The sequence below is a fragment of the Coregonus clupeaformis genome, chromosome 27 (genome assembly GCF_020615455.1).
Source record: "Coregonus clupeaformis isolate EN_2021a chromosome 27, ASM2061545v1, whole genome shotgun sequence".
In the NCBI taxonomy this organism is placed as follows: Eukaryota; Metazoa; Chordata; class Actinopteri; order Salmoniformes; family Salmonidae; genus Coregonus; species Coregonus clupeaformis.
The window spans coordinates 48571781-48583914 of NC_059218.1; the positions used below are offsets into that span (position 1 = coordinate 48571781).

At 45.4% G+C, this 12134-nt stretch overlaps 1 protein-coding gene across 1 annotated transcript in view; it reads right to left on the bottom strand.

Moving 5' to 3' along the window:
- The window catches only part of ltn1 (listerin E3 ubiquitin protein ligase 1), a 68249-nt gene that overhangs the window by 39957 nt on the left and 16158 nt on the right, over positions 1-12134 (bottom strand). The window contains 4 exon segments of the mRNA XM_045207961.1: positions 1858-2025; positions 4201-4272; positions 6723-6948; positions 7122-7215. Coding sequence (XP_045063896.1) covers positions 1858-2025; positions 4201-4272; positions 6723-6948; positions 7122-7215 — 560 coding nt within the window.

Sequence of the window (12134 nt, forward strand, 5' to 3'; positions counted from 1 at the left end):
ATGTTTGGAAGAAAAGGGGGGTGGCTTGCAAGCCGAAGAACACCATCCCAACCGTGAAGCACGGGGGTGGCAGCATCATGCTGTGGGGGTGCTTTGCTGCAGGAGGGACTGGTGCACTTCACAAAATAGATGGCATCATGAAGAAGGACAATTATATTGGATATATTGAAGCAACATCTCAAGACATCAGTCAGGAAGTTAAAGCTTGGTCGCAAATGGGTCTTCCAAATGGACAATGACCCCAAGCATACTTCAAAGTTGTGGCAAAATGGCTTAAGGACAACAAAGTCAAGGTATTGGAGTGGCCATCACAAAGCCCTGACCTCAATCCTATAGAACATTTGTGGGCAGAATTGAAAAAGCATGTGCGAGCAAGGAGGCTTACAAACCTGACTCAGTTACACCAGCTCTGTCAGGAGGAATGGGCCAAAATTCACCCAGCTTATTGTGGGAAGCTTGTGGAAGGCTACCCGAAACGTTTTGACCCAAGTTAAACAATTTAAAGGCAATGCTACCAAATACTAATTGAGAGTATGTAAACTTCTGACCCCCTTGGGAATGTGATGAAATAAATAATTATTCTGACATGTCACATTCTTAAAATAAAGTGGTGATCCTATATGTCCTAAGACAGGGTCTTTTTACTAGGATTAAATGTCAGGAATTGTGGAAAACCTGTATTTGGCTAAGGTGCATGTAAACGTCCGACTTCAACTGTACATGAGCATGCTCCCTCCTCCGTGAAATTCGACTGCAACCAACCACAGTCACACAAATTGTACCAGGAGACGGGTCAGACAGCAGAGTGAGTGTCCCCTGTCATCGCTGGCTTTGTGACTAACAGGCAGCTGTCCTATCACTAGAAGAGGCGTATCGTTCGCTGGCAGCTGTCCTATCACTAGAAGAGGCGTATCGTTCGCTGGCAGCTGTCCTATCACTAGAAGAGGCGTATCGTTCGCTGGCAGCTGTCCTATCACTAGAAGAGGCGTATCGTTCGCTGGCAGCTGTCCTATCACTAGAAGAGGCGTATCGTTCATTCTAGCGGGAGAAGGGCTATACAGACTTTTCTGACTAGCGAATTGAAACATATAAATGTAGCTGGCTGAAAATTAGTAAGGTAACAGGCTGATTAGCCGACGCTAATGGAAAACACTGTGTGTCTGGTCCTCTGTGTGTGTGTGTGTGTGTGTGTCTTACCTGACAGGGGTGTGAGTCTTACCTGACAGGTGTGTGAGCCTTACCTGACAGGGGTGTGAGTCTTACCTGACAGGGGTGTGAGTCTTACCTGACATGGGTGTGAGTCTTACCTGACAGGGGTGTGAGTCTTACCTGACAGGGGTGTGAGCCTTACCTGACAGGGTTGTGTGCCTTACCTGACAGGGGTGTGAGTCTTACCTGACAGGGGTGTGAGCCTTACCTGACAGGGGTGTGAGCCTTACCTGACAGGGGTGTGAGTCTTACCTGACAGGGGTGTGAGTCTTACCTGACAGGGGTGTGAGCCTTACCTGACAGGGGTGTGAGCCTTACCTGACAGGGGTGTGAGTCTTACCTGACAGGGGTGTGAGCCTTACCTGACAGGGTTGTGTGCCTTACCTGACAGGGGTGTGAGTCTTACCTGACAGGGGTGTGAGCCTTACCTGACAGGGGTGTGAGCCTTACCTGACAGGGGTGTGAGTCTTACCTGACAGGGGTGTGAGTCTTACCTGACAGGGGTGTGAGCCTTACCTGACAGGGGTGTGAGCCTTACCTGACAGGGGTGTGAGTCTTACCTGACAGGGGTGTGAGTCTTACCTGACAGGGGTGTGAGCCTTACCTGACAGGGGTGTGAGCCTTACCTGACAGGGGTGTGAGTCTTACCTGACAGGTGTGTGAGTGTCTGGTCCTGTGCGGTGAGTGTGAAGACCGTGAGCAGCAGCTCCTCCGCGGAGGCCAGTAGGAGGCAGTGTGTTACGGAGGTGAAGAAGGTGGAGGCCACATCACAGATGAAACACACCAGCGGCTCCAGATTACCCCTCTCAGACAGATCTGCAATACAATTCAATACAATAATGTTGATATACAATATTACTACAAACAACAGAAATACACTACACGACCAAAAGTATGTGGACACGTGCTCGTCGAACATCTTATTCTGCAATCATAGGCATTAATATGGAGTTGGTCCCCCCCTTTTCTGCTATAACAGCCTCCACTCTTCTGGGAAGGCTTTCCACTAGATGTTGGAACATTGCTGCGGGGTCTTGCTTCCATTCAGCCACGAGCATTAGTGAGGTCGGGCACTGATGTTGGGCGATTAGGCCTGGCTCGCAGTCGGCGTTCCAATTCATCCCAAAGGTGTTCGATGGGGTTGAGGTCAGGGCTCTGTGCAGGCCAGTCAAGTTCTTCCACACCGATCTAGACATACCATTTCTGTATGGACCTCGCTTTGTGCACAGGGGCATTGTAATGCTGAAACAGGTAAGGGCCGTCCCCAAACTGTTGCCACAAAGTTGGAAGCATAGAATCATCTAGAATGTCATTGTATGCTGTAGCGTTAAGATTTCCCTTCACTGGAACTAAGGGGCCTAGCCCGAACCATGAAAAACAACACCATACCATTAATCCTCCTCCACCAAACTTTACAGTTGGCACTATGCATTTGGACAGGTAGCGTTCTCTTGGCATCCGCCAAACCCAGATTCGTCCTTCGGACTGCCAGACGATGATGTGTGATTCATCACTCCAGAGAACGTGTTTCCACTGGTCCAGAGTCCAATGGTGGTGAGCTTTACACCACTCCAGCCGATGCTTGGCATTGCGCATGGTGATCTTAGGCTTGTGTGCAGCTGCTCGGCCATGGAAACCCATTTCATGAAGCTCCCGATGAACAGTTATTGTGCTGACGTTGCTTCCAGAGGCAGTTTGGGACTCTGTAGTGAGTGTTGCAACCGAGGACAGACGCACTTTTTACGCACTTCAGAACTCAGCGGTCCCGTTCTGTGAGCTTGTGTGGCCTACCACTTCGCGGCTGAGCCGTTGTTGCTCCTAAACGTTTCCACTTCACAATAACAGCACTTAAAGTTGACCGGGGCAGCTCTAGCAGGGCAGAAATTTGACGAACTGACTTGTTGGAAAGGTGGCATCCTATAACATAGCTGTGTGCTCAATTTTATGCACCTGTCAGCAACAGGTGTGGCTGAAATAGCCGAATACACTAATTTGAAGGGGTGTCCACATACTTTTGACCATGTAGTATCCCGCCTTGTTTCCCAATGCACCCTGTGTTGCGCTTAAAAGCCCATCACATTACCCCGGAGCGCTACAGACACGGACCCTTGAGAGGCACTGAATCAAGCAGTGGGACGTTACCACATACGACTGGGAAGAATCCACTTGAACGGCCCTCCAACCGGTAATTACTAGTGGGAAACGTATCTATCATCCTGAGCACCCACTTCTCCCACATGGTGACCTCTGACGTCACCTACTAAGGAAATGACCTCTACGCCAGCATTTACGGCAGTTCAATCCAACAACAAAACTTTATTTATAAAATGCAATCTATTAAATGTAGTTTTTGAATTCTATCATTTGTTTACAGGCGTGATAACTTCACTTTTAGTTTATGGTTGACGCAGCTTGTTGACCATTAGCCAACTGGCCTTTCTCAACGAGTTCAAAATCACGTGAATGCATCCAACTGGTATTTAAGACTTCACAACTGGTAAATTCCCACCTCCCACATGGTTACAAACACAGCATCAGAGCGGAAACTTGAACATAACATAACAAAACAATCCGGTCAAACAGACCATGCCAGAAACAATGAGAACGCTGAACGTTGTGCATGGCATTTAATTCTACTGAACTGTACAGAACCCAACCCAACCGAACCGTGGGTTTGATGAACCGTTACACCCCTAACGTACACATACACAGTTGAGAGGAGCACAGGGTGAAACCACAGCCGCAGCACTCCTGGATAAATAAATAATAAAATAATATGCCATTTAGCAGACGCTTTTATCCAAAGCGACTTACAGTCATGCGTGCATACATTTTTTTGTGTATTGGTGGTCCCGGGGATCGAACCCACTACCTTGGCGTTACAAGCGCCGTGCTCTACCAGCTGAGCTACAGAGGACCACAGAGAATGTGGATGAAGAGAATGTATTGGGGATGAGATAAGTGCCTTGCTCCCGGGCCCAACATACAGACCTTTAGCCGCTGACAGCGTGGCATGGAGTTTGGCGATCATCTTCTCCACGAACACAGCTCCTATCAGGGGCTCTGGGGAGAAATAGAGAGTGGGGATTTTTTTCCAGCATAGGAAATTCAAGGAGCCACCCAAATGTTTTTCCGGGCCGCCTAAGGCAATACAATGTAAAAAAAAATATATATATATACATATACAGGGCTATAAATTATCATTTTTCATTGGTAGCACTGGTGCTCCTAACATTAAAAAGTTAGGAGCGCCACATGAAATTTAGGAGCAGCAGAAAATACGATAGATTTTTATTGATTGAGATACAGCTATATTGGGCCTATGTGAATTCTAGCTACTTTTGAAGCACATGTTGTGCACCTAGAAACTGATATGTAACACTAAGACATTAGTTTATTATAAAAGATCAGATGTTGATATGAATTCCTGTCATTGAAATTACAAAGTCATTTGTGGAGTATTAGGTTTCTGCATTGTGTAAAATGACTATTTTCCTATTGAGATGCATTCCATTGAAAATTGTACACCGTCCCGTTAAAAAAACGTCAGGTTTGTGATGATGACATGCGAGAGATCTGTCATTAATTCATTCATTGCTATGATCAGGGCGGCAGGTAGCTTAGTGATTAAGAGCGTTGTGCCAGTAACCGAAAGGTCGCTGGTTCTAATCCCCGAGCCGACTAGGTGAAAAATCTGTCCATGTGCCCTTGAGCAAGGCACTTAATCGCTATCGTGGACGTCCCCTAAGATGAACCACACTGAATTTGGTATATGTTGCTATATCAAAAAAACAAGCAAACTATTAAAATGTAAATAAATAAATAAAAAATTAATAAAATGTAACGCTAATGCTCAAAATCATCTGAAATCATCTTCTCATGAACCACAAGTCAGATTCACTCCAGATTTTGTATTTTTACATCAGTCTTTAATTGTTTAGAGAAAAAAAATTGTTGCTGCATTCAAATATGGCCGCACTATACATATAGATGCTCGTTAGCATATTTGCTAATGCTAAAAAATACTTTATGAATATTCTTATACTATTCATGAACCATAAATCAGATTGAGTCCAGATTTGGTATATAGACTCTGGTGATTTGGTAATTAGCCTATAATTCATTTAAGAATGATCCGTTGCTGCATTCAAAGTCGGCTACGATACACCACTACGATGTCTCACAATGCGCCTATACAAGCTTAGTGGCAGGTAGCTTAGTGGTTAAGAGCGTTGTGCCAGTAACCGAAAGGTCGCTGGTTCTAATCCCCGAGCCGACTAGGTGAAAAATCTGTCGATGTGCCCTTGAGCAAGGCACTTAACCCTAATTGCTCCTGTAAGTCGCTCTGGATAAGAGCATCTGCTAAATGACCTATTATTATATTATTATTATTATTATTATTATTATACAAAGCCCTCACTTCGTCACTCAGAAACGTATTCCAGTGTCTGCCTGCAAGCTGAAAATCGTTGCCAGTGCATGTTTAGACGACCTGCCCCTCCCCCCTCCGAAGCATAGGCTACTGACATTACATCGTCGCTTGATTCAGAAGATAGGGAGAGAGATGTTTTTATTAGCTAGAGAAGAATGGAGTCACTTTTTCAAAATGGTAGTTAAGGATACTATAGGCCTGGTTATCATCGTTTCACGTTGGATTTATTAACTACAAAAAGCTAAGACGTGTTAACTCTGGTGCCGCTCTGCACACACAAGCTCGTTAGCTAGCTAGCTCAAGGTTGTTAGCTATCTCAAAGGACCCTCCATAAAAGCCACTCCTCCTAGGTATAAATCTGTGGACCTAATTCATATAATGCATTTCATAAGACGCCCATCGCTTCAAGCCTCCTCCTCAACACTCTCTCGTTGTGTTGGTCGCATCTCGCGCCATGGGCTACACTTGTCTGTCCATCACGCATGTAAACAACTACCTTGCCTGCTCTATCCGCGCTGATTGGTTAAGTAATTGAATGAGCTAAATGTTTTTTTTTTTGTTTTTTTTTACAGTTGATTTCACAGGTTAAAAAAGGAACAGAAAGGAACTATATAAACCGGTATTTGGGGGGGTTTGAACCGGTTCAGAACTTTATTTTGCTGGTCGGAACAGTGGAACGAAACAAAACTAGACCAAGCTTCACTTGCGTTATCCTTGTGATATTGAAAGATAAACATGGTCATGTTTTCACTGGCTGCACATAAAGGAAGATGGTTCCTACATGATAGAGTGCTTGCTTTGTCATCCAACTGATCTTGTCCTTTCAGTCATCGCCTGAACCCCGTTCATTGCTGCTCGCAGCTACATTTTAGACAAAGCCTTTTCAGTGTTAAAATAGGCCTATAAAAAAAAAAAATTCCCCCCTCGCAGAAATAAATACTTACACAAAAAACTCAGTATTCGAATACTAATGTCCATTTGGATATTCGAATAAACGTGCACATCTCTAGTGTGTGTTCACCATTATTGTGATGCTGAGACAGTGCTAGGCTGATCAAGGTGTCTGTGTGTGTTCTCTCACCATTATTGTGATGCTGAGACAGCGCTAGGCTGATCAGAGCCCAGCTGTCCCTATTAGGGGTGGAGCCGGAGCCTTTTAGTCCCGCCTCACACAGCTCCTCAGCCAACCCCAGTAGTCGCTCACCAAGCACCGAGCCCTTAAACCAATCACCACACACCTGCAGAGATGCAGGGTCCGCACACGCCTTTTGTATGATCTGGAGAAGGACTTCCCATTTTAGATCCATCTGTAGGTGAGAGAGAGAGAGAATAAGATTTAGAACATTTCTACCAGCATACTATTGAGAATCAGAGCTAAGAGTTAGGGAGTTGACAGTTAAGAGTTGACAAGAGTTACGGAGTTGACAAAAGGTCCAGAGTTGACAGAGTTACAGCGATGATAGTTAAGAGTTGACGTTACCACGGTGATATGGTTGAGGATGCGTGTGGTCTCCTGTGGACTGCAGCAGCGTAGAGAACTGAACACCATCTCTACCAGGTATCTGGTCTCTCTCCTGTAATGTAACACATTGTAATATAATATGAGAACTGAACACCATCTCCATCTGGTCTCTCTACTGTAATGTAATATCACCACTAGCCAGCCTCCGGCCAGTACCCTGCCCTGAACTTTATTCACTAGCCGGCTACCACCCGGTTACTCAACCCTGCTGCCCTATGTACATAGTCAAAAGAACACTGGTCACTTTAATAATGTTTACATACTGTTTTACCCATGTCATATGTTTACTGAACAAAAATATAAAAACGCAACATGCAACCATTTCAACGATTTTACTGAGTTAGAGTTCATATAAGGAAATCAGTCAATTGAAATAAATAAATTAGGCCCTAATCTATGGATTTCACATGACTGGGCAGTGGCTCAGCCATGGGTGGGCCTGGGAGGGCATAGGCCTCTTGGGAGCCAGGCCCAGCCAATCAGAATGAGTTTTTCCCCACAAAAGGGCTTTATTACAGAGAAATACTTCTCAGTTTCATCAACTGTCCAGGAGGCTGGTCTCAGACAATCCTGCAGGTGAAGAAGCCGGATGTGGAGGTCCTGGGCTGGTGTGGTTACACGTGGTCTGCGGTTGTGAGGCCGGTTGGACGTACTGCAAAATTCTCTAAAACGACGTTGGAGGCGGCTTATGGTAGAGAAATTAACATTCAATTCTCTGGCAACAGCTCTGGTGGACATTCCTGCAGTCAGCATGCCAATTCCACGCTCCCTCAAATCTTGAGACATCTGTGGCAGTGTTGTGTGACAAAACTACACATTTTAGAGTGGCCTTTTATCACCCCCAGCACAAGGTGCACCTGTGTAATGATCATGCTGTTTAATCAGCTTCTTGATATGCCACACCTATCAGGTGGATGGATTATCTTGGCAAAGCAGAACTGCTCACTAACAGGGATGTAAACAAATTTGAGAGAAATAAGCTTTTTGTGCATATGACAAATGTATGGGATCTTTTATTTCAGCTCATGAAACATGGGACCAACACTTTACATGTTGCGTTTATATTTTTGTTCAGTGTATATACACACTACATGACCAAAAGTATGTGGACACCTGCTCGTCGAACATCTCATTCCAAAATCATGGCCATTAATATGGAGTTGGTACCCCCTTTGCTGCTATAACAGCCTCCACTCTTCTGGGAAGGCTTTCCACTAGATGTTGGAACATTGCTGCGGGGACTAGCTTCCATCCAGCCACAAGTGCATTAGTGAGGTCGGGCACTGATGTTGGGCGATTAGGCCTGGCTCGCAGTTGGCTTTCCAATTAATCCCAAAGGTGTTCGATGGGGTTGAGGTCAGGGCTCTGTGCAGGCCAGTCAAGTTCTTCCACACCGATCTTCCCTTTTTCCACATTTTCTTACATTACAGCATTTTTTATTTTTATTTTTTATAATCCTCAATCAAGGAACCTACCAGGTATAACCCTAAATCCGAAAACATGGGCACCCTCATAGATATCATCCTGACTAATTTACCCTCTAAATACACCTCCACTGTCTTAAACCAGGATCTCAGCGATCACTGCCTCATTGCCTGCGTCCGTAACGGGTCCGCGGTCAAATGACCACCCCTCATCACTGTCAAACGCTCCCTAAAACACTTCAGCGAGCAGGCCTTTCTAATTGACCTGGCCCAGGTATCCTGGATGGATATAGATCTCATTCCGTCAGTAGAGGATGCCTGGAAGTTCTTCAAAAGTGCTTTCCTCTCCATCTTAAATAAGCATGCCCCATTCAAAAAATTCAGAACTAAGAACAGATATAGCCCCTGGTTCACCCCAGACTTGACTGCCCTTGACCAGCACAAAAACATCCTGTGGCGTACTGCATTAGCATTGAACAGCCCCCGCGATATGCAACTTTTCAGGGAAGTCAGGAACCAATACACAATCAGTTAGGAACGCAAAGGCTAGCTTTTTCAAACAGAAATTTGCATCCTGTAGCACTAACTCCAAAAAGTTTTGGGACACTGTAAAGTCCATGGAGAATAAGAGCACCTCCTTCCAGCTGCCCACTGCACTGAGGCTAGGAAACACTGTCACCACCGATAAATCTACGATAATCAAGAATTTCAATAAGCATTTTGCTACGGCTGGCCATGCTTTCCACCTGGCTACCCCTACCCCGGCCACCAGCTCTGCACCCTCCGCTGCAACTTGCCCATGCCCCCCCCCCGCTTCTCCTTCACCCAAATTCAGATAGCTGATGTCCTGAAAGAGCTGCAAAATCTGGACCCCTACAAATCAGCTGGGCTAGACAATCTGGACCCTTTCTTTCTAAAATTAGCCGCCGAAATTGTCGCAACCCCTATTACCAGCCTGTTCAACCTCTCTTTCGTATCGTCTGAGATCCCCAGAGATTGAAAAGCTGCCGCGGTCATCCCCCTCTTCAAAGGGGGTGACACTCTAGATCCAAACTGTTACAGATCCATCCTGCCCTGCCTTTCGAAAGTATTTGAAAGCCAAGTTAACAAACAGATCACCGACCATTTCGAATCCCACCGTACCTTCTCCGCTATGCAATCTGGTTTCCGAGCTGGTCATGGGTGCACCTCAGCCACGCTCAAGGTCCTAAACGATATAATAACTGCGATCGATAAAAGACAGTACTGTGCAGCAGTCTTTATCGACCTGGCCAAGGCTTTTGACTCTGTCAATCACCGCATTCTTATTGGCAGACTAAATAGCCTTGGTTTCTCAAATGACTGTCTCGCCTGGTTCACCAACTACTTCTCAGATAGAGTTCAATGTGTCAAATCGGAGGGCCTGTTGTCTGGACCTCTGGCAGTCTCTATGGGTGTGCCACAGGGTTCAATTCTCGGGGAGACTCTATTCTCTGTGTATATCAATGATGTCGCTCTTGCTGCTGGTGACTCTCAGATCCACCTCTACGCAGACGACACCATTTTGTATACATCTGGCCCTTCATTGACCACTGTGTTAACAAACCTCCAAACGAGCTTCAATGCCATACAACACTCCTTCCGTAGCCTCCAACTGCTCTTAAACGCTAGTAAAACTAAATGCATGCTCTTCAATCGAATGCTGCTTGCACCCGCCCGCCCGACTAGAATCACTACTCTCGGCGGGTTTGACTTAGAATATGTGGACAACTACAAATACCTAGGTGTCTGGTTAGACCGTAAACTCTCCTTCCAGACTCACATTAAGCATCTACAATCCAAAGTTAAATCTAGAATCGGCTTCCTATTTCGCAACAAAGCCTCCTTCACTCATGCTGCCAAACATAACCTCGTAAAACTGACTATCCTACCGATCCTTGCCTTCGGCGATGTCATTTACAAAATAGCTTCCAACACTCTACTCAGCAAATTGGATGTAGTCTATCACAGTGCCATCCGTTTTGTCACCAAAGCCCCATATACTACCCACCATTGTGACCTGTACGCTCTCGTTGGCTGGCCCTCACTACATATTCGTCGCCAAACCCACTGGCTCCAGGTCCCCGCCTTATCTTAGCTCGTTGGTCACCATAGCAACACCCACCCGTAGTATGCGTTCCAGCAGGTATATCTCACTGGTCATCCCCAAAGCCAACACCTCCTTTGGCCACCATTCCTTCCAGATCTCTGCTACAAATGACTGGAACGAACTGCAAAAATCTCTGAAGCTGGAGACACTTATCTTTAAGCATCAGTTGTCAGAGCAGTTTACCGATCACTGCACCTGTACACATCCCATCTGTAATTAGCCCACCCAACTACCTCATCCCCATATTGTTATTTATTTTGCTCATTTGCACCCCAGTATCTCTATTTGCACAATCTTCTGCACAGCGTTAATACTAAATTGTAATTATTTTGCACTGTGGCCTATTTATTGCCTTACCTCCATAATTTACTACATTTGCACACACTGTATATAGATTTTCTATTGTGTTATTGACAGTACGTTTTGTTTATTCCATATGTAACTCTGTGTTGTTGTTGTTTTTAATCGCACTGCTTTGCTTTATCTTGGCCAGGTCGCAGTTGTAAATGAGAACTTGTTCTCAACTGGCTTACCTGGTTAAATAAAGGTGAAATAAAATAAAAAATAAAAATCTACACAAAATACCCCATAATAACGAAGCTAAAACAGCTTTAGAAATGTTTGCACATTTATTAAAAATAAAAAACAGAAATACCTTAATTACATAAGTATTCAGACCCTTTGCTATGAGACTCGAAATTGAGCTCCGGTGTATCCTGTTTCCATTGATCATCTTGAGATGTTTCTACAACTTGATTGGAGTCCACCTGTGGTAAATTTAATTGATTGGAAAGGCACACACCTGTCTATATAAGGTCCCACAGTTGACAGTGCACGTAAGAGCAAAAACCAAGCCATGAGGTCGAAGGAATTGTCTGTAGAGCTCCGAGACAGGATTGTATCGAGGCACAGATCTGCCGCATTGAAGGTCCCCAAGAACACAGTGGCCTCCATCATTCTTAAATGGAAGAAGTTTGGAACCACCAAGACTCTTCCTAGAGCTGGCCGCCCGTCCAAACTGAGCAATCGGGGGAGAAGGGCCTTGGTCAGGGAGTTGACCAAGAACCCGAAGGTCACTCTGACAGAGCTCCAGAGTTCCTCTGTGGTGATGGGAGAACCTTCGAGAAAGGCAACCATCTCTGCAGCACTCCACCAATCAGGCCTTTATGGTAGAGTGGCCAGAAGGAAGCCACTCTTCAGTAAAAAGACACATGACAGCCCGCTTGGAGTTTGCCAAAAGGCACCTAAAGGACTCTCAGACAAAGATTCTCTGGTCTGATGAAACCAAGATTGAACTCTTTGGCCTGAATGCCAAGCGTCACGTCTTGAGGAAACCTGGCACCATCCCTACAGTGAAGCATGGTGGTAGGCAGTATCATGCTGTGGGGATGTTTTTCAGCGGCAGGGACTGGGAGACTA